The sequence below is a fragment of the Delphinapterus leucas genome, chromosome 18 (genome assembly GCF_059928025.1).
Source record: "Delphinapterus leucas isolate spDelLeu-1000000601 "Yukka" chromosome 18, BTC_Dleu_Yukka2, whole genome shotgun sequence".
Lineage (NCBI taxonomy): Eukaryota > Metazoa > Chordata > Mammalia > Artiodactyla > Monodontidae > Delphinapterus > Delphinapterus leucas.
The window spans coordinates 56,081,926-56,105,757 of NC_143146.1; the positions used below are offsets into that span (position 1 = coordinate 56,081,926).

Below are 23,832 nucleotides of genomic sequence, written 5' to 3' on the forward strand. Positions count from 1 at the left end.
CATGGGAAGAACACTCTTTGACGTAAATCACAGCAAGATCTTTTTTTGACCCGCCTTCTAGAGTTATGGAAATAAAACCAAAAATAAACAAATGGGGCCTATTGAAACTTAAAAGCTTTTGCACAGCAAAGGAAACTATAAACAAGATGAAAAGACAACCCTTAGAATGGGAGAACATATTTGCAAATGAATCAGTGGACAAAGGATTAATCTCCAAAATATATAAACTGCTCATGCAGCCCAATATTAAAAAAACAATCTAATCCAATAATGGGCAGAAGACCTAAATAGACATTTCTCCACAGAAGACATACAGATGGCCAAAAGGCACATGAAAAACTGCTCATCATCACTAATTATTACCGAAATGCAAATGAAAACTACAATGAGCTATCACCTCACAATGGTCAGAATGCCCATCATCAGAAAATCTGCAAACAACAAATGCTGAAGAGGGTGTGGAGAAAAGAGAACCCTCTTGCACTGTTGGTCGGAATGTAAATTGATACAGCCACTATGGAGAACAGTATGGAGGTTCCTTAAAAAACTAAAAATAGAACTACCATATGACCCAGCAATCCCACTACTGGGCATATACCCAGAGAAAACCATAATTCAAAAAGACACATGCACCCCAATGTTCATTGCAGCACTATTTACAATAGCCAGGTCATGGAAGCAACCTAAATGCCCATTGACAGACAAATGGATAAAGAAGTTGTGATACATATATACAATGGAATATTACTCAGCCATAAAAAGGAATGAAATTGGGTCATTTGTAGAGACATGGATGCACCTAGAGACTGACATACAGAGTGAAGTAAGTCAGAAAGAGAAAAACAAATATTGTATATTAACGCATATAAGTGGAATCTAGAAAAATGTTACAGATGAACCGGTTTGCAAGGCAGAAGTAGAGACACAGATGTAGAGAACAAATGTATGGACACCAAGCAGGGAAAGCGGCGGGTGAGGGGTGTGTGGGATGAATTGGGAGATTGGGATTGACATGTATACACTAATATGTATAAAGTAAATAATGAGAACCTGCTGTAAAAAATGAATAAGTAAAATAAAATAAAATAAATAAATAAATAAGTAGGGGGAAAAAATGTGTGTTGAATGAGTTAAGTGAATACTGAAGCCCTATGTATCTTTCCAGACAGCTCAAGTCCCACCTCCCTGATAACATCTTCCCTCAGAGCCCCAGGCATTGATCCTTCTGGAAATTACCAAACCACCTCTCAGCACCTGATTCTACACATTATTTTTATTGCTGTTTTTTGTCGCTGTGTTTTTCAGTTTGGGGAGATATGCTCACTCAACCCTCGAGGACACTTATATACATATATATTTTTTTCTATTTCCCAAAGCACTTGTTACAGGGTACATGGAAAATCTGCAATAAACATGTGTTAAATTAAATGATCAACTCTTTCAAATGACCTTCTACTTTGTGACATCTCCAAACATTTTCTATATTGAATACACGACTGTTATTACTATTTCAAAGTGTGACGGAAAGAAAACAGGGAATGCAGTGTCCGTTGAGTTGGGTTTCTAAGTTCTGCCACTTCAGTGCTGGACAAGTCACCCAAACTCTGGACCCCTCTTTCCCTGTTTTTAACATGGGAACATGAACAAGAGCCACGCCCACCGTAAGTGTATACCTGTCTCAAAGAGACGGCTGTGGAATCAAATGGCGTAACGTCTGTGGAAGAGTTTTGTAAATTGGAAAGCAAATATTAGCTCTTCTATTTACCCATTTAAAATACAAAATTGGTGTTGCAGTGCCACCGGTGAGAGAGAACCGCGTGTGGCTTTTTCTGAGAATGGCCGTTAGGCAGAAGAGCGAGGTGATGAGAAGAATCTCAGGCATACAGCCTGCCTAACCATGCCCCGGTCATCAGTCCCAGACCGGGCTCAACACCTGCGCGTGCAAAGACGGCCAAGGCGCCTGTCGCCCACACCCAGTGGCGTGGTTGCAGGCATCTTCCAACCCAAGAGCAAGCTTACCTGACACGAGCTGCTGTCCAGGCAACCCCACGGGAACCATGCCCAAGTTATTCATAGCGGTGGCCCAGGCGGTGGGGTCCGTCACTGACATGTTCAGTTGGGTCGTGTCGATTGCGAGACTCCCCAAACCATCGGCTGCTGTGATGGGGTAGGGGGGAAGAAACTCTGACTTACAGTCCACAGGAAATGGTGTCTCTTTGAAAACAAATCGCATTTCTAGAGACGTGAGGCTTCGTTTAAGCACATTCCCAAACCACAAAAAATAATAGCACTGTAACCTACAGCGGTGCTTTCTCCAGACGGAAACATAAAAGAGTTTCCAAATACATTCTGGGAGGAAACTGAATGACATGCAGTTTATATTATACGCAGCATGCCATTAAGGAAGTACCCCTGGAAAAAACTGAAGAATCGCTTCCTTCTCCAGGTGAAACATTAGTTAAGTTCCCTGGTGGGGAGGCAAAGCCAGGGGACTCTCTGGGTAAAACAAGTCAATTGGCTTAGAATAAATAAATTCACCTGTTTCCGAGAGTAATTCTGAAGCAGGCACACCCTCTAACCGTCTAATAAAATCTCTAAAATCAGATGTCAAGCAGTCAAATTGGTCCTGACTGAATTTATTAAGTGTTACCTTGTAACATATTCCGTCCTTTACAAACTATTTACATACGTACATTAAGGAAACGCAGGTGTCTTTCTAAAGTGACTCCCGAAATATTTCTTATAAGCACAGGCTTTCATCGAAACAAAATAAACAAATAAATAATATTGAAGACAAATAGCACAGAGCTTAAAAAAAAAAAAGGGTCAGCAAAATAAGTTAAATTTGACTTAATGCTCTTTGAGGTTCACTAGTTCCAGAGCCTGGTTTCTTTGAGGAGCCCAGGATCCTGGTTCAATACTTATTTTCATGGCTGGGGAGGCTTTCCACTAAGACGCAAAATGCCTTGTTTGTGTTCCGTGCCGGCCACCGACATTTACCTGCAGCCATCATCTGAGGAAGCTGCTGGGGACACTGTGTGATGCTTTCAACGCCGCCTGCATCTACTATTGAATTACGAACATCCTGAGGGGCGGGAGTGCTTTGATGGCTGAGTGCAGGGTCCCCACGGAGATCATCGGATTCTGCAAAAGGGGAAGAAGAGCAGTGCGGTGAGAAAGTGTCATTGTTAACTGGGGGAGCTGTCATGGGAAAAACTGTTGTCTATTCAAAACAAACAACAACAACCAAACAAATAAATGACAAAGAACAGCTTTCAGTGGGAGGCACAGAGGCGAAGCTGCATCCTCCTCTGGTCTGGTCTTGGAGCCCGGGAGATGTGCGGGTCAACTGTCAAACCACCTGGAGCAGGGCTGGATGAAATAAACAGCCTGTCTGTGGAACGGCTAGTGCCTGGCCTCCTACTGAAGAGACTTCACAAACGGGACTTATCAGACCCTCACAGCCTGCTCCGCACATGACACATCAATGGAGAGGGCAGACTCGGGGCTAAATGTGGTTTTATTTTAAGTTAAAAAATTAATTGATGTTGTTATTTTCGAAGACGGTCGTCTGTGAAATGTATTCAGAGAGGGAGAAAAAGTTGGGAAGAGGGAGAAAGAAAAGCAAGGAGCTACTCCCCGTGAGATTGGTAAAGAGTGTGCCCAAATTACAATCGTCAGGAAAGGCAAAAGGAAAGAATGGCGTGCTGCCCACCCGTCGAAGAAGACGCAGAGGGTGCTGGGGCAGCAGAGGAAAAGCATTTGTTTTCTTAGCTCTATGACAAGATAAATTTAACTGGCCGCAATTTGTTTGGTCTGACTTTTCCCGAGAATTGCACAGCTTATATAGAAATGTATTTTTATAAGACTTTTCAAAGCACCTTTCTGAAAAAGACAAAAAAACAAAACATTACTTAAAGTTACAAAGGGTCCCTCTATGCTGTACCATTTATAAAATGCTATGCCTTCTCTCCATCCTTAAAAATGCAAAGACATAGTATTCCTATGTACATATTTTAAAAGCACTTTTACCAGTTCAAGACTGGAAGACAAAACACATCACTTGGATGGCTGATCTGAGAAGTTTGAATTTTAAGTAGATTGGTAGAACAACTGAATTCGAAGTACTTATCTTTATTTAGGCACAAATTTAGAAATTTTTTTCAACTGTCTTTCTGCTAATATGTATTTTAGAATTACTGTTATAGTCTGTCAGTGTATCTAGTGTGAAGTTTGGCCCTTTTATGGTATGCTCTTTTATTTCTTTGATTCTTAGGTGCAAGAATCAGTGATCCTTTTGAACACTGTATTCTCAAAAAAACCCAAAAAACATACAAAAAAACCCTTACTGCCAGGTGAGTATAAGTTTAATTCAAATGGAAGCTCAGGTTTCAATATCTCAAGGATAGGTGGATATTGAGCAAATCGTTTCTATGGTCTCCACAAATCCCTAGCCCTCAGACATAGGGGAATGAGAGATGGTGGGGAATTATTTCCAATAGTCTATCAGGAAGATAAAACACCTTCATCAAGAAGTAGTGAATGATTTCAACTTTGGGAGCAAAGTGTACTCAGGACAAATGTTTCAAACCTCGCAATTAGACTCTACCACCCAAATAAACTCAGAACGTGTTTAGATATTATATGCATCATTTATCCCAGGCAGTGGATGCCATCAGACAAAGAGATTCTTACCATATAAAATATACCCAATAACATCAATATATAGCTAACCAAAATGCCTGCCCTTTAGCTAGCCACAGACCAGCAACAGTTCTGTGGTGAAACCTCAAAGCATTTTCCTCTCTCCACCTCCAGCCATTTCAGAACACCAAAGCAAAGTCAGGCTACAATGTGTTCATGCTTTTGCTCAAATGGCCCAGGAGGAGAGGCGCTTGAGATCACTGCAAGGTCACTACTTGTCTTACTGATCTCCCCAGTGAAGTTCAGTTGGCTGGTTCTTTTTCTAGCTCAAGTTCTCCCCAAACTGGCATTAATGACAACTTTTTTTTTCTGTCCAATGAGTCTGCAGTTCTGGAACACTGTATCAGAGAATATTCCTTTACTTTGTAGGCTTTATGACTTGTGCCTGACTGGCCATGTTTCACTTTGCCTTTACCACTACAGTATTTTAGGGGTGGTGGTAGCTCTCCTTGGCTTTATACCTGTTCCAGTGTTAGTTTTCACTTTAGTGACTGTGGTATTACTAAGGGGAATCGAGTGTCCTGGTGGCCCTTAGCTTCTACCCACGCTTTCCATCTCCATTTTAAGACTGATACTGTTTCACCGAGAATAGTAACAAAACTGCTACTGTTTCATCACAAAAGCAAAAAAGCAAAAAGTATTGCTTCCTTGGCAAGCTGTGGTTTGTAAACCTGAATTTATCCCCTAATGAGAGGGTGACATTCTATGTATGACATCTCTTCAATGTCCCTATCCAACGGTTTGAATGACATACAACTTCATGTGGCTGCCATGTACCTAGAATGGTGACTCTAAAGGAAATTCTGTCATGTCTTAGGCATTTCCAATAGACTCAAGAATGCCTTGCAATTCTTTTTTTAATAGATTTATTTATTTTTGGCTGCGTTGGGTCTTCGTTGCTGGGTGTGGGCTTCTCCCTAGCTGCGGCGAGCGGGGGCTGCTCTTCGTTGCGGTGTGCAGGCTTCTCACTGCAGTGGCTTCTCTTGTTGCGGAGCACGGGCTCTAGGTGCGCAGGCTTCAGTAGCTGTGGCACGCGGGCTCAGTAGTTGTGGCTCACAGGCTTTAGAGCGCAGGCTCAGTAGTTGTGGCACACGGGCTTAGCTGCTCCGCGGCATGTGGGATCTTCCCGGATCAGGGCTCGAACCCGTGTTCCCTGCATTGGCGGGCGGATTCTTAACCACTGTGCCACCAGGGAAGCCCAAGGATGCCTTTCAATTCTTCAAAAATTTTAAAGTGATTTGGTTTGGGAGAAAGGTGATATTTTAAATTAATTACTACCTGATAATTTATGAATAGTTACAAGAGTGATTTTTATACTCTACTAACATCTATTGTTCCTACTGAGTACCTGCCTCTTTAAATGATTCAAGGCCATAATGCCTAATTCATCATTCCAATGAATGTCTCTGCCTTAGTTTTCTTATTTCTAAACTATAGAAAAGATTAATATTCTTAATGTTTATTTACACAGAGATGTGGGGAGTTAAAAATTATAGCTAATAAAGCACTTGGAATGTAGTAGGTGCTAATTATTATTATTTTATTTGAAAGTGTAGTGTTTCCATTAAGGTACCCTGGGATCTTTGTGTTCTACTGGATAATTATGTAATTAATTTTAAAACAGTGAGTAACACTTGATATTTCTAAAAGTAAGTGTTGCCCTAGTTTTCTGTGTCACATCTAAATTGTACCAGAATATTTCTTCCTTTTCACCGTTCCTTTATAAAATAATACAATGTAATTTAAAAGATGTATACATTTTTCTCTCTGGGTTTTTCTTTTTCTACCTGTGCAACTGCAAAAGATTTCAAGAGATTCATGATGAATTGTGAAATTGGCAGTTTCTATTTACAGCTTTTAGTGAAGCTTTTGTACAATCAGATGTACAGATGCCAAGGATAACAGTACAGCTCTGTCCGGGTTTCAACTGAAATCTAACCTGTTCTTTGTTAAGGTACATTCAAGTACAAAACCTCAGACCCAATTTCATAACTGTTCAACAAGACATATTTATGCTCAGAATTTCATTGAGCTGTATCCATGGGGCAAATAGTTTTTGAAACTCACCAAGCCTAAGAAAATATTATTTGGCCTAAAAAAAGGACACAGGCTTCTGCTCTAAGAAACACAACTCATTCTACCTGTCTAAGGTCCCAAGGAACACAAGGACGGACACACACATACACACATACACACACACACACACACACACACAGTGAGTAATAAAATCCACCTGTAACTGTCCACAAAACACAGATTCCTATTAAAAGGGGGTGGAGATGAGTTAAGTCTTGAAAATTTTTCTTTCGTTAATTTAAAAGGATGATTTTGTTTGACTTAAGTCCTTAGGTTTATACCTACTTCAATAGAAGAATAATTATAGTGAGAAAATCTGATTTATTAACGTCTTGTTGAGAGTTCATTCCAAAGGAAACATTTCATATGACATCTGAAACTCTCTTACTTTATAGGAAGTATTCACTAGCATTATTATGTTTTATATTCTAGTAAAAAGAAAAACGCATTCTCATCCAAAGTTCTACTTTCTGCTTCTATTACTAAGAAAATATCTCACTTTGATCTCCATGTAATCAGTAGGATGTTCTCTTGAGGTTATGGAAATGCTCATAGTTTAAAACAATATAGAGTATTGTTAAATAGATATTACTTACGTTTTAACCCCATGATTTTTAAGCAACCGTTTAGGAATAAGGGAGGCATTTCTGCTTCCTATAATGGTAAGTGAAGTAATTCAGACTAATTCTCCCACTGAGGAACAACCCCAGAACAGCCTAATGTCTTTCATCAGTTTTACAAAAATTCTCACTATTATCTCTTCAAACACAAAAGGATCACAAAGACATGCTTAAATTATGGTAGAGGATTACTAAACAGGCTTCTAAGGAGAATGGGTCCTCTTACACTGATCTAGGAGATGGGTGGAATCTGCAAGTTTCGAGGCAGAGCAGAATTGCTCTGCAAAATGTGGTAAAAAAGGGGCTTCCCTGGTGGCGCAGTGGTTAAGAATCCGCCTGTCAATGCAGGGGACACGGGTTCGAGCCCTGGTCCGGGAAGATCCCACATGCCGCGGAGCAACTAAGCCTGTGTGCCACAACTACTGCGCCTGAGCTCTAGAGCCCGTGCGCCACAACTACTGAGCCCACGCGCCACAACTACTGAAGCCCACACGCCACAACTACTGAAGCCCACGCGCCTAGAGCCCGTGCTCCACAACGAGAAGCCACCACCGCAGTGAGAAGCCCGCACACTGCAACGAAGAGTAGCCCCCACTCGCCGCAATTAGAGAAAGCCCGCGCACAGCAACAAAGACCTAATGCAGCCAAAAATAAATAAATTTATTAAAAAAAAAATGTGGCTAAAAAAAAAAAAAAGAGGAAAAAAAAGGACACCAAGGCTAAGTGCTTTGATGGGAAAGAAAGAAGGGATCTTTGGTAGCCACTCATGAGAAAAGGGGACTTCAGAGAAGAGAAATGAGTAAAGCGGACTTTGAGGTGCTTCACTGGGAAATATACAATGTAAACCTTTCCCCTGGGCCCTCCACAGAAATGTCAGCAAAGTCTATGTTGCTGCTTACTTCTTAGATGGGAGCAGTTTTTGGATGGTGGGTACCCGTTAGAGGAGAGAGCTTGAAGAGGGTTATACGGGGGCAGCTGATAGCAGAGACTACCCAAGGCACTACGTGATAATAATGCCTGATGACGTTTTCACGCCTGCTAAATATACAGGATGTTGGTTATTAATGATTGACGTCTCCCGATCGGTGTGAAATAAAAGGACTAAGATTTTGAAGAAGAGATTTAAATTATACTAAAGTTTATGAGGAATTAGATTTTGTGGGGGAATTTCTGATGAAGGAAATTGCAAGGTAGGAACATTATATCAAATAAAGCTAGAAAGATCCTACTCGGAAATGGACAGAAAAGTCACCTCTTGGAAACAGTATGGGCAGAGGATGGAACTGGGTTAAGATGGATTCAGGCGGTGATGGACCCTGCAGTACTTTCTATCAAAGCCACGAAATCAAAAGGTCTTCTTTAATACCTGACCTATGACCTTCTTTAATATCTTACTCACATGTTTATAAAACCACTGAACTCTTTTCAAAGGGGTCATGATGTGACACACCTCACAGCACAGTGCACCTGAGGAGTAAAATGCCATTCCTGTTCTAAGTAGCTTTTAGTTTGCCCTTTAAGGCAAGAAGACAAAGGAGGTATGTATTCCCTCCTCTGTGTTCCCACAGTGCTCTGAACCTTTCTCTATACCAGCACTTGTAACTTCATATCCTAATTAGTTGTTTATGTCTATGTCCCTAATAAACAACATGCTTAGAATGATCATGGAAACTGGCCATTTTTTGCATCCCTGCAGGGAGCAAGCATAGTACCTAGAATATGCCAGATGCTCAGTATACATATAAAATTATAATGTATTTATAAATTTAAAATGTATTTAAATCATCATATAAATTACAAATACAAAATTTTATATACACACACGCACGCACACACGCACGCGCACACACACGTATGTTTTTCAAATAAATTCAGGCACAGAAGGAAGGAAAGAAAGTAAAAAGGAAAATAAGAAAGGGAAAGAAGGAAGTAATAATGGGACAAAAAGACAAAATTCAGTTCCAGGGTCCAGTCTCAAAGGTTGGAGGTCTGAAAGCTAGAGAACACAAAAGGGAAAATTGCTGTTGGAAACTAGAACACAGGCAAGTATCAAAGACAACTTTTTAAAAATGTTAGAATTTTCCAGATAAGCTCTTGGTGCGCTTAACAAGTCCTTCTCCAAGATCTAAGATTCCACACCTCCCTGGTAACCAATGTAGGGTCATAAGCAGGTTACAGCGATGTTCTCCTTTTGTGAGACTTCTTCCCAGCTGCTCCTTGGAGAAGCTGAAATCTATAAATAAGGGCATCGCCTGATCCATTAAGTGCTGCGTTAGTGTAACAAAGGCATACACCTATAGTGCTAAAGAAGTGAAATCAGGGGAAGAAAGGAAAAGTTTCAATTTGGCATGCACCACAGAGGATAAAAAGCAGGTCTGGCCATTTCTCAAACACAAAATGCCATTAAGGGTCTGTGATTACATCCTCCATTTTTCTACTTTGTCTAGTAGCCAATTTTAAACTACAGATCGTCATCCTTCCAGCTTAGGGAGGAAATGGTTACTGAATGGATGATAAAGTTTTACCCATGACATATCTGTCTTCGAAGAACTCAGTGTTGAAAGAGAAAAAGAGAGAATGAATATGAGAGAAACAGAAGGCCTCCCTCTGTAATGATGCATTCAAACAAAATAACCAACTTTGCCAAAGGGATAACTCAACCAGCACGGCAGGATAGCAGATAAAGCAAATTATCTGGTTTTTGTTGTTGCTGTTGTTGTTGCAGTACGCCAGCCTCTCACTGTTGTGGCCTCTCCCGTTGCGGAGCACAGGCTCTGGACGCGCAGGCTCAGCGGCCATGGCTCACGGGCCCAGCCTCTCCACGGCATGTGGGATCTTCCCGGACCGGGGCATGAACCCGTGTCCCCTGCATCGGCAGGCGGACTCTCAACCACTGCGCCACCAGGGAAGCCCGCCAATTATCTTTTGATACAAAGAAAAATACTATTCGGCATTACATACGTAAGTGTAGAGAAATGACAGAGGTAAAATTATTTTGTTTTCGGGAACTCTTTGCTTTTTTAAAAAAATTAACTTTATATTTCTAAATTGAAGAATATAATAAAAGAGAAAGCTTGAGACCACAGGAGTAAAGTACTTCTCTTTCCATTAAAAACAGAAAAGAAAAGAAAACAGGACTGGAAACTACTATGATAAAAATATGTAATTTCAAAGTCTTTGTAGAGACACCTTCCATACTTAGCATATTTCAGATTTTCTGAGAAGGGCAATATTATACTTGAAGACTGTTTATGAAACATGACATGGGTCAACTAATTCCCCTCATTAATGGATACCTATCAATCAGGACAAACACACCCAAGCTCACAGAACATCAAGATTCCAACCTGAGAGTTCATCACTTCTAACTTCTCCCAGATACAAAAGTCCCCAAAATGTTTCTGACAGGCAACTGTTTCAAAATAGCCTTAACAGTTCAAAAAGTCTCCCTGCAGCAAAGTCCTCGTCTAGAAAACAAGACAGCTGAGCTCCGTCTTTCAATCCTACTTCTACAGACACGTGTAGGCCTTGGGGCGCTTCGAGACCCTGAATAGGGACAATGAGGCACAACCGCCAAATAAGTAAGTCACAGACAAGTTCATTAAAATACATAAGGACGTATCAGAGAATCCTTGCTTCCACTCAAACGACGAGTTTTTTCCTGCTGGCACCCTCTCTGTTCTCTTCCCTTCCCATTCAAAAAGTTCTACAGAATAGACAACGTAAACAGAAAGCTGGAACTACAAAAAAGGTTCACTTGAAATGGTAAAACTACAGGCTGCCGATAGAGAGCAGCAGAGAGACCAGAGGAAGAGTCCTTTTGAGAAAGGGGGTAACGCCTCCGAAACAGACCTCAGGTGGATTTCTGGCTTCAAAGACACAGCCATCAGGAGAGGTAACCTCTATAAACCATGGACAGCGCCACAGATCCAAGAAGATTTTTAAATTAATGCATAGTGTATTAAGGTATATCATTCACATGCCGGTCTTTTCAGCCGCACTTATGTACAGAAAGTGATTTCTGTGAACATTATTATCTTCTTATGTAAGGGAAAGCAGAGTATATTTAACTCTATAATTTGTGCTGTTTTGTATTCATTTTTTTTTTTCATTACACACTCATTTTACACCTTGACCCAACCACGGAAAACATATTAAGCTACAAAGGGGAACATTTTAATTGTAGTGGGTGGAAAACTGACCCTTAAATGGCTGCAAACTCTAGTAAATGAGTTATCTGTTTTCCAAAAAGCCCCGATTAGAGCTCTTTAATCTATGGAAATCTACCTGCAATAAAACCTGGATCAGACCATGACCGGCCTGAGCTGGTTGCTCATCCTGTTTAATGTTTCTCACCAAGAACATATTAGTTACTCTTTAAACTAATGTGCTCTTAATGATGCCATTGCAACACAATGAATAAAGCATTAGCCCCGCAGCAGTTGATCACCCCCTGAGCAGGACACCTCACCTCTAGTGTGTTACCGGGGGCTGGAGACCTTGTTTTTTCTTCTCGAAATGAGCACGCACAGCCCTTGCTGATGCTCTGTAACCAGTAGGCAGGATAGTGGGGGCCTTGGGTTCCCTGGGATGGTCGGTCCTTTTTCCTCTTCAGGGAGTCAGAGATGGTGACATGGCGTTGGGCTAGTTGGGGGAGGGCTACTAGGGCACGAGTAATGCATGTGCAGCAAGATATCCAATTGGAAAATTCTAGGCTGGCAGGGAGCATCCTGAGGAAATGGGGCAAACTTTAGTTGATATTGGCTGTGTTTGGCAAGAGTCAAAAAGAGGGGGTGGGATAAATGCTGATGGGAAGGTTCCAGCACTGAAGACAAGGCTGAAGGTCGCTGTAAAACACTGCTGCTATAACCATAACTCCTTCCCTTCCTTCCCTCCTCCCTCCCCTCCCCTTTCGCTCCCCCCACCTCTTTCTCTTTCTCTCTCTCTCCTCCCATAGAAAGGTATAAATGTGCTGCTCTACCCCACCTTCTCCCACGAACACTCATACTCTCTGACACTCAGTGCTATTTGCCCCTTAAGCATGTCTTAATAGAAACCCTTCCTCTGTACAAGGGGATGGCATTTGGAGGACTAAGCTCCTCAAATGGAATCTCTTTCTCTACTCCTATCTTCCACATTAAGAAGCCATCCGGCCCTGGGAAAGTCACCTATTTTTCTAACTACGGCTGTGTTACCAACAAGGCACTAAAGGCACCTAGGTCTATGATAATGTTGGAGAACTGAAAACGGTTTGTGTCAACGTGCAATGAAATGTGCATGATCAAAAGCAAATAGTTATTTAATGAAATACCTATGCATTTTGTATTATGACAACTTCTCTAATTAGCAAAGTTAATATCCATACAGACATCGTTTGAGTTAGAAATCATTTGTAAGTGGGGCTGTGTCGCACTGGAAAAAGTCTCTGAGCCCGCACGGTTATGGAGAAGTCAGAGCTGGCTGTAAATGAAATGAGCAACTTGTAGGAAAATAATTTCAAAGGCAGAATTATAAAAACCCTGTCCGGGACTTCCCTGGCAGTCCAGAGGTTAAGAATCCACGCTTCCACTGCAGGGGGTGCAGATTCGATCCCTGGTCGGGGAACTAAGATCCCACATGCTGCTCAGCACGGCCTCCCCCCGCAAAAAAAAAAAAAAATCCTGTCCAAAAGTCCTACAGACAAAATTATATTGAATGTCACATGTGAGTGCATTTTGTATGTTTGATACGGTGTGGGGTGAGGCCTCCAGAAGAAAGCTGCTGGTGCCTGGAGCCTAAGAAGTTTTAAATGGCTGTTTTGAGGCACCATCTGGCCCCTTCCTGCCTATTGCGTGTGAGACAGACAAAGATCCGTCTCCCCTCAAACTCGCCAAACTCAAGTTCAAGATCCAATGCCACCCCCAGTTATTTATTCACAGATGACTCACATATTACCGGTGGTGATGGCGGGGGGCAAGCAAAAACTGACCCTAAAGGAGACAGGTATGAGAGAAAAACATCTGGTGCTGAAAGTAATTTCATGTGAGCTGAGAGTAATCACATTTATTTATGGTTTTATTATGTATATAAAAAAAGAAATTATGCTGAATGTGCTCTGTGGGAATTACAGCATATTGCTATTGCTACCATGGTTTATTATTTTCACAGCTAGATGGCTTAAACCCAACCTAAACAAATATTTTAAAAGAATTCCCACTATAGCATTATCACGTTTTCCCCTTTCTAGCCGTAATGAAAAAGGTCACCTGCTCTTCAAGAACTCTGACGTTCTTGTGCGTTTCTAAATTTCATGGTTTATCATGAGACAATGTTTACTGCAAAATGATGACTAAGAAAATAAGCAGCAACTACTGGTGGTTAAGCAGTGCAGGGTATGAGGTGACGGCACTTGAGAACCACGTGGCTGCCACCTACAAATATTCACCAGGCCCTGGCCCATTAATGCAATCACGATAATGATTTTATTACTTGCACGATGAAGCAGACATGTGTTCATGAGCTTATCCAGCACATCAATCTGACACATTCTCTACAACACAAAGAGTTTTATTAATTATTAATAAGCTAAAAATAGGGTAGATGAAACCGTGAGATACATAATCAACATGAAAACTAAGTGTAGCATTATTTCCAGACTTCCCACAGCAAAATCTCCTAATACTAAACCCTTACTTTAATAGGAGACACCATCTTCATTCAAACACGCTCCCCAAACACTTGCTACCCTTCCTATTTACCAGCTAATTCAACTGCCCTTTTTTTGAGTAGTGAGATTTGCATGGAAATGCAGTGACGCAGTTCCTTTCAATCTGAGAATAAACATCCATATACGTCAGGTAGATGGAAACTAATATTCTTATAAGGACATTTTTATTTTAAAGGCATTTTTACTAATACTAATGCTTTGAATGAGTTAAAAAAAAAAAAAAAAAGAAAAAAGCTGAAGTCTGTAAAGTGAAAGGAGAGTCATTCCCTCAGCCCTCCCCCAGAGGCACCCAGTGGGAAAACAGCTTACTATATAACAGTCCCACATCTTGGATTTCATGAAAACTCACAACAACCTATGTGACAGATGTTATTAGCACTTTTTTTTGCAAAAGAAGAAAAGCTAAGTTTCAGAAAATTAAGACCGGCCCATTTACCCCAGGTCACAAAGCTAACGACTGGCAGAGCCCAGGCTTTAGTCTGTCTTAGCCTGGGCCTCTATTGTTATAGATTTGGGGAACTTTTCTCCAACAAAGAGCCAGACTAGGAGGTCCCTCTTGGTTTGACTGGAGGAGTCTGGGGTAAAGGGTTAGTTCGTCCCCCAGGGATGCATTCACTCAATAGATCTTTATTACATGCTTACTGTATGTGGGTCACTGTGCTTGCGATTAGGGATATAGTGGTGAGCAAGACACAGACCCCGTCTCCAAGAAGTTTGCAAAGTAAGAAGCGCTAGCAGATGAACACATACAACAAAACAGAAACAGAGTCACAGATGTAGAGAACAAATTAGTGGTTAGCAGTGGGGAGAGGGAAGGGGATTAAGAGTACAAACTGCTAGGTATAAAATAAATAAGATAACAGTACCAGTACGGGGAATAGAGCCAATATTTTATAATTACTTTATATGGAGTATAACATACAAAAATACTGCCTATGTTGTACACCTGAAACTACCATAATAAGTCCACTATAGTTCAACTGAAAAAAAAAATATTAGCAAACTTGAACTTGCTGCAGTGTGGCAAACTAGATACTCTTCAGAGCCTGCCTGTTATAAGAAAACAACAACAACTGGATTCCGGATAGAACTACTTATTAATGTATTGTTAGTCTTGAAGGAAGGAAGGAAAAATCACTAAGATTCTTTGCTTCCCCCGCCCACCATTCTCCTCCTTCCCCCACTGCCCAACAAAGAGAAAGACAAGTGGGCTGAAACCAGGAGTTGCTGGAGCAGTAGGCAAACATGAAGCCAGAGATGCTTGCAGGGAAAAATGCTAGCGCTGGCACTGTGCCAGGAGACAGCCTGTCACAGTGAAGTAGAGGCAGGGTCTGAGTATCCCTCAGTCATCAGGACCTGCAAGCCTTGTTGTGTCTTTGCACGGCCCTCACCCCACCCCCATTCAGCCATCCTCACCCTTCTACTTCAGTTATAAAAGTAGACAGGGGAAGGAATCTGAGCAAATCAGCAGAAACGTCTGCTGGAAAACATCTGAAGACCCAGGCTTTATGGAGAAGCACATTTTTTTTTAGAATATTCATTGTGCACCTAGAGAAACAGAGGTGGGGAACATATGTATAAGATGTCTGCCTAGGGTTGATCGACACTCTGAGGGTTTTAATGGGTTAGGTTTTATCAGACAACCTCACAGATGCTTTAGCCCCACACTGGGCTTGATTTTGTCCAAATACATATAATGAGGGTCGATCTGTGGTCTGAGCTGAGAGCTTGGTTAAGTATCATCACCATTGAGGCTTGCCTAGAACTGCTATCCCTGTGTAGACAACTTCTATTGGAATCTCCAGTTTACCAACACTCCCACCACATTTCTGCCACCTAACGAACTACGACAGTGAGAGATAAAGAGGGCGAGATGGAAAGGCTGGTCAGGGCCGTATGAGTGGGATGGCTGGGAGGCAGAGTCAGGTGACTACTCCTCTTTTCCTTTTCCTCACCTGTTTTGTGCTAGCACCCCTTCCCATCCTACCTCTCTTACCTCACAAGCTATCTCATTCCGTTGGCAGCTGGCAACCAGGCTGGCCTGGAGTTCAAGCCTGCTTTCTGCCTTCCACCACGAAGGAGGGCTACAGGAAGTAGGAAATGGGGGTACCTCGGGGCCGGGTAAAGCTGGGAGCTGAGTGAACCAGAAATCCCAACTTCTAATTCCTCTCCCAGGGGACTGGCGACTGGAGGGGCTGGAAGCACAAGGGTCTGTGTTACTGTGTGACGTACACTTGAGCCCAACTCCCACTGCGTGCTTATCAGGGGATCAGTACCATTGTGGCAGTCAGTTTTTCGTTCCCAGTGAAGATAGCCTTAAACCCTGAGAGCTGGTCTGGGGACCCCCTTTGTGCCTCTCCCGTAAAAATGTGCACAGCAGTTTGACAGCACAATTTGTACGTCACAAGAGAGCTCTCATCACAAGTTCCCCCCGGGCCGGTTCCCTTCTCCACTGTATGCCTTCACTCCTCATCTCACGAGTTATGTGAGGGGCTAACGCATAATGCCTCTTGGAGGAACTGAAAGAAACGAAGCATTACTGGCAACACGGTGAGACATTTTGATAGTTAAAATCCAGATCCCTTTAGATAGGTTCTCATAGAGGAATTCTTTGGCTTACAAAACAGAAGCAAAACCTCCACCAATGACAATTTTGTGAGTGCATCTTCACACCAACTACTCCCCCCTGAAAAGTCCACATTCTGGTCTCTCTGGGTTTTTTCCATCAGTATTTTGGCTTGATTCATTGTTGGTTCACAGGACACCAGAATAATAAGCTAGGTGGTTGGAGGCTGTGAGTGGCAGGGTTTGGCAGTAGCATCACTGCTTTGGTCTGTAAACTCCTGTGGTCCAGGAGATCAAACGTGGGAAAAGCGTGTAGTATTATCACCTTGATGACTTAATCCATTAAACGAAATTCAGAACAATGGCCAACAGCTGCAGGGATCTTTTATCTACGTTATCTGCCGTTGGATCACACACTCGGGAACCAGGGAGATGAGCAGGCCGTTTTATGCAGGGCAGCAAACTAAAGAGAAGATGTGAGTTAATACTGAAAAGTGATGCAGGATAAAATACAGGTGATAGTCGATCCTTCCAATCAGAGTTGTATTGAGCTCAAATTGTTCCAGAATTTGCAAGCTTCTTGCTGAGTTAAATTACAAAGATAAGTTCATATGAGGAGAAAAGGTGATTTCTGAAATATATTAAGTGTAATACAATGGCTGTAAATTTACATACGAAATCCAGAAAAGTGTTTTTCCTCCATGCCATGTGATCACAGTTTTGTTATGTACAGTTACACAGTCTTATTTTATACTCTCCACTAGTTTCCTTTTTTTTTGCTTCTTTTTTTAAAATTTAATTTACTTTTTGAATAGTTTTTTATATATTTTCTTATTACTTTTCATTCTTTCTTTTTTCTTTTCGGCCATGCCATGCAGCTTGCAGGATCTTACTTCCCCAACCAGGGACTGACCCCAGACCCACTCAGTGAAAGCGCCAAGCCCTAACCACTGGACCACCAGGGAATTCCCTGCCATTAGTTTTCTAGTATGTGCATATTCTTGACCCAAATCAATGAAAACACATGAAGTATAAGCAATAGGGGCCCCACATGGAGATTAACCAAGACACTGAACTGCAGAGTATTGCTTGTCTTGTCCCCTGCAGCAAACAACATGCCCAGTATTAAGAAGTGGCACATGACTTAGGTCTCGCTAATGTGGGTGGAGGGGCGTTAGAACCAGAACAGAGAAGAAGCTAAGCCAACTGCCTACTCTTCAGTTTCCTCCATTTTCCAAAAAGCAAAGCAAGCGAACAACCCGACCAGCTATTAGTTAATACCACATTTAAAGATTACTGAGAGGCAGAACTTTAGAGCAGTAACGTGATGTTGAGGTTAACAGAAGATGGTCTGCCCCTGTCCATTTACCTACATTATACTGAAGCTAAATCAGGAAACTGCAGCATATTTGGTCAGGAGGTCTTTCTAGTTATATTCATAAGTTCTACCTCCCCACCCCCCACCCCCGGCTTTTTGTTCTTCAGAGAACACGTTCATAGAGAGGGGTGTTTTAAAATTCTGATCAGAATTGGCAGTGGGAAAAGAGCTGGGGAAATAACGGAGACTCCGGTACTTAATGGACACGTTTATAAACCCTATGAATTTTTAACAAAGGAACGATATCCACAATTAGATGTGAAATGAGCTTTTCGTTCTGGGCGCGCTTATGTTAAGTAGATTGTGAGTGGATTTTACTTCATATTTAGCAAACAATACCAAGTGCAAAAAAAATCACGATTTAACAGAAAATGAAAGCAAATTGTTGATTGTTCCCAGATCTTTTTTCTTCTTCTAGATTTTCAGAAGTGTGGTGGTTTTCAAATTGTATTTCATTTTATTTAAACGTCACATATATGCCAAGGAACTCAGCGGTACAGAGAGTCATTTTCCAACACTCCTGATCTAAAGCTGTCTTTTTGCATTATACGGGTAAGTTTTTGTTTGTTTTCAACTGTAAAAAAAATTTCCAAATGTAAAACTTTGGGGAGAAAGACAGTAAGCTTTCCCATTTGCAAACAAAGCCATCTCAAATAAATACTGAAAAAATTGAATAGTGTAAAAGAAAATAGCGAGGAGACAGCTATTTAATTTGCATTTTGAGACCAAAGCTTAACTCTTACCTTCATATGGTTTGAATTTCTAGCATCACAGAAGCATACACAGCTTCCCTTTGCCCTTGGATGGCCTCCAAGGTCCTTCAGATTCTGCCTGCCGGTCACCTCTGCCGCCTCCTTTCCTACAGCCCCCCTTCTCCCGGGGATCCCAGGACACGGGCCTTGTTACTGTTCCCTGAGTCTGCCAAGCAGGATCCTCTCAGTGACTCGGCACCTGTGGTTCCTCCAGATGCCTGGACATCTGCCCTTTTCTAGCCCCTTAGTCCCTTCTCTACTGAAATATCACCCTCTGCAGAGAGGCCGTCCCTGACCTACCAAAAATAGTAACTTCAGTTCTCTTCTGTCCTTCCACCAGCTGTATCTTTCTCCATAGGATTTCTCAGTATTTGAGGTTACATTACATAACTATTTCTTTGACAAGCTGGTGTTCCATAAGGGCAAGCTGACTTTTAAAAACTGTTTATGTTTTTCCTGCTAAATCGCCATCAACCAAAACAGCGTCTGGTACACAGTAGACATGCGTTCTCCCTTTCCCCCCGCACAAATGCACTGAATAAGTAGAATGAGTGTGTATGTCTGTGTATGTGTGTGTGTACATATATATACGTACTGCATTAGTTTTTTTTTTGTTTTTTTTTTTATCGTTTCTATTTCCTGATGCTTTAACCTCTGGGCCCTTCCTGACACTGGAGGGACTGCCTCTCCCAGGGCTGGTCAATTCCTAAAGACAGCAAACAACAGGGGCATAATCTTCAAATGCGAGCTAGCCAATCCAGAGCTCATACCCTCAATAGACTCCACTATCCCCCTGCCCTAGTCACCCCAGGGCTAGGCACCGGACAACTAAAGACAGCCCCTGTGCCTCAGAGCCCGATGAAATGATTCAAACTAGCCAATCCTACACGTGCTCACCCTGCTTCACCCGTTCCTTCTCTCAGAAACTATCACGAAGCCTCTTGCCCACTTTCTTCCCTTGCTCCTTCCGCATCCTGACCGACCCTGGTGCCTCCCCCTCTGCCCACCCACCTCCCGGGGTGGCACGCATACTCTCTCCTCTTAGGAACTGTGAGTGACACACTATATCTTCAATGGCAGCCTTCTCCTGATCTCTTGGCTTCACCATACCTGAATAATACTAAAATCTACATTTTAAAATGCGCACATACAAATTTGTTGAATGACTCATACAAGTGAAGTCTTCAATATAATCACCACCGGGAGTTATGGTGTCCTTGGACTCACGATAAATAAAATAACTGTACCATTTTAAAGATATGTGGGTAATTTGGCCCTCATCTTGGCTCTGAGATTAATTCATGGATTGACTGTTTTTGTGGTTATTATCGCTGGTGTCTATTCGACCTTCAAAGCTTTTTTTTGGATCTAGGGACCATCAATGCAAGCGAGCAGCCCTGCCACGTTCTTTCTGCCACAGACACAAATAATTAACACTGGATAGCAAATGCCAATAAACTGTCAAAACACATACAAACTTATTCTCTTTAAATATAAGGAAATAATTAGTCCTGCCCATACTTTCCTAAATTACACTGAGCTCTAAAAGTAATGAGGACACATTTCTACAGCTGAAGCACTCTGAGTTTTGCCAACACATGAGGACAAAGTTGTTTTCTTTTTGTTTTATTCCAAGAAAATATAGTTCATGTTGTTCCAGGGTCCAATGCTCGATGGGTCCACGTTCTCTGCTGGAACACACCTCTGGCAGGGCTAAGCCTGGGCCTCCAGGCATGGCAGCCATGGAAACTGATCCTGGGAAACTGACCTCTGATTCACCCTCCCAGTAAGCGCTGGGGAATCTGCTATCCTCCTTACCCACCTGGTAAGGAGGAGAGCCCGAGGCTGGAATCTTCAGCACAGTAGGGACGGGCCAGAAAGATGGAAAGACATCCGCAGGAATGGCCAGGGGAGCTTCTGGAATGAACTGGAGGGAACCTCAACCCCGTCAGTTGCTGTCTTTGGCAGGAGAGCCCTCTCTGGGATTTGACAGCCTGGGAAGCTTGACTCTCTAAGGGGGAGACAGCCACGGAGCCTCACACCCCATGCAGCTGTCTGCGTGCAAATTCACACCTCCTGTACTTGCATTACACAGCTCTTTCCAACTGTGGTCCCCCTGCAGACAACTGCATACTCCCTAACAGAAACGCTACCTGACCCTGCTTAAGGTATTAATCATAACAGAGTAATCTGCAGAAATCTTCAGAAGGGTCATAAAACCCTGCTCATGTGCTCTGAAAACATGTTTGCCAAATAAACGCGAGGATTAAGAATTTACATCAGAGGAGTCCGGAGCACCCTCTCTGGTCCATCGGCTTTCCTTTCCCACTGGTGGCGCATTCAGCCCCCTACCCGTCCTCACGGACGGCTTCTCCCCTGTGATCCCTGCTCTTCCCTCTCTTGTCTGTGCATCCTTCCTTCCAGCTTCACATCCTGGCCCCCTCCTCGGAGAAACCTTACAAGATCAACTCTTAACAACTGCTTGCTCCCTCCAGCTCCAGAGCTCCTCCAGGGTGATATGTTCCTCCGGTATGATATCCAGGGATTTAACGTGACTCATGGAACCATCGTTTTAAATGTTGAATAGCTGTGTCTACTTTAAGCTACGTGAAATGGATGCTTTTAAAAATAGTCAGATATCGGCAGCTTCACATAGTTCAACTTAACGTGCATCAGGAAAAAACTGTATCAGAAGAAAACCATGTGATTTTGCAGATATTATTACTTAGGAAGAAGCTTAAACAGATACTTTTTGGAGTCGTATATAAACAAAAAAGTAAATAAGTGCTCTGATGATAAAGACACGGCAAAAATTGTTAAGCTCGTATCCACCAGCAAACTGAGGAACAAATGCATTTTGACAACCAGTGTTCCACATGCCCCTCTGGCCATTTAACACGCCCGATTTTTGTGTGTGTATATGGTTATTTTCTTTGTGTGTCTGTGTTTGTATTTTCTCTCCAACTAGTTTCCCAGGTACGTAAAGGCAGAGAGCAATTTGAGTGATCAACCTCTTAGCACAGTACCTTCTACACAGCAGACCGACCTATGAGCAGGATCTGTCTGGTCACTTACGATGATGCTATCTCACCAGGAAACACCCTTTGTTTTCCCTCTTATTACTCTAAAGCTAGAAACTGATGGGCCGTGCCGTTCTGGCCAGGAAGCCTGAGACCTGGAACAATTTACAACTCAGGACTCTTAGGAGCACTGCTTGTTAGAAACCGCCAAGAAGTGTCAAGAGGCAGCGTGGTCTGTTGGACAGAACACAGCTGACCATGTGGACTCTCTGTTTAGCGCCACAATATGCATGGTCCCCTCCGCTTCCCAGTCCCAACAGGCAGGGCCACAAGCAGGTGGGAGAGGACAGACTACGGGAAGCCACGTCCTCCTGTGACATTCTCCTGGCCCCTGACCTTTCTGCCCAGCTACTAAGCACTGCAACCAGCATCGGTTTCGGTTAAATACTGTCCTTTAAAAAATGAAGCCTGCATTTGCAGCAACATGGATGGACCTAGGGATTGTCGTACTGAGTAAGCCAGGCAGAGAAAGACAAAATATCATATGATATCGCTTATATGTGGGCACAAATGAACTTATTTACAAAACAGAAATAGAGTCATAGATGTAGAAAACAAACTTATGGTTACCAAGGGGGAAAGTGGGGGAGGGATTGGGAGATTGGGATTGACATATACACACTACTATATATAAAGCAGATAACTAATAAGGACCTACTGTATAGCACAGGGAACTCTACTGAGTACTCTGTCATGGCCTATACGGGAAAAGAATCTTAAAAAGAGTGGATATATGTATATGAATAACTGTTTCACTTTGCTGTGGACTTGAAACTAACACAACATTGTAGATCAACTCTACTCCAATAAAAATTTTTTAAAAAATGATGCCTGGGTGTTTTGAAATGTGTGGGGAGAATTATGACTCGCTTACTTTAAAACATGAACTAATGTCACTCGTACATTATTCATTTCATTTCTCTTTTAAACACATACAAAATATTATGTGCAGTTGGTATTTTGAAAGCTCTTGTAACTTAGCTTTTATATTAAATCCACTGTTTAAGAAAAAAAAATTCTGCCTACTAACCTGTCTTTACAACCATGCACAGCACAGAATGATGTGTCTCTACAGTACCTAGGAGGTCAGTCACTAGATGTCACAACCGGTAATATTAAAGAGAAAAAGTTATTGTAGAAATGCGTGGTGAGGAGACAGAAGAGATGTTATTTTCTTCTGGGGTGCCAGGGAAGTACCGCAGACAAGAAAAATATAGGCTGAGTCACGAAGGATAAAAAATACCTCAATAGGAAGAGAGAGAGGGAAAGTAAGCAGGCAGCTCAGGAAGGGTAAGGTAAATGCTGATGTGTGAAATCAGAGTGGGAGAGGGCACTGAAAGGACAAAGCTGCCTCTCTCTTCACTACTGCACACTGAAGTGAAGTCATTCAGATTACATTGGTCTCTGTATCCATATAATGACAGAGGTAGTTTTTATTCTCTAAGATGTTGCTTTGAGGAAAATGTCAAGGGATTTGAATGCATGCTTCCTAAGTAAAACATTTTCCTACATAAAGATGCTAGCTTATCAACTAGAAAACTAAAGTGAGGTGTTTTTTTTTTTAATATAAAAGATAGACTGAAAAGATTAAGAAAGTCTTGACAATATAAACATGCATTTACTCCCCAACTCATGCAATACTAAAACTAGGGTTTTACTGCTCAAAAGCGTAAAAGAGATCATTTTAGTAGAAAGAAAATAATGCACATTTTGTGTGTGTGTGTGTGTTACGCGGGCCTATCACTGTTGTGGCCTCTCCCGTTGCGGAACACGGGCTCCGGACGTGCAGGCTCAGCAGCCATGGCTCACGGGTCCAGCCGCTCCGCGGCATGTGGGATCTTCCCGGACCGGGGCACGAACCCGTGTCCCCTGCATCGGCAGGCGGACTCTCAACCACTGCGCCACCAGGGAAGCCCAATAATGCACATTCTTTATAGCACAGAGAGTAATC

At 42.3% G+C, this 23,832-nt stretch overlaps 1 protein-coding gene across 4 annotated transcripts in view; it reads right to left on the bottom strand.

Annotated features, from left to right (window-relative positions):
- Positions 1–23,832, bottom strand: part of ENOX1 (ecto-NOX disulfide-thiol exchanger 1) — a 630,834-nt gene that overhangs the window by 210,775 nt on the left and 396,227 nt on the right. For all 4 annotated transcript variants that reach the window (XM_089899512.1, XM_089899514.1, XM_022574895.3 and 1 more), the window contains 2 exons: positions 3,001–3,144; positions 2,020–2,157 (listed from right to left, as the gene is read on the bottom strand). In XM_089899512.1, coding sequence (XP_089755638.1) covers positions 2,020–2,157; positions 3,001–3,144 — 282 coding nt within the window. The remainder of the gene's footprint in view (positions 1–2,019; positions 2,158–3,000; positions 3,145–23,832) is intronic.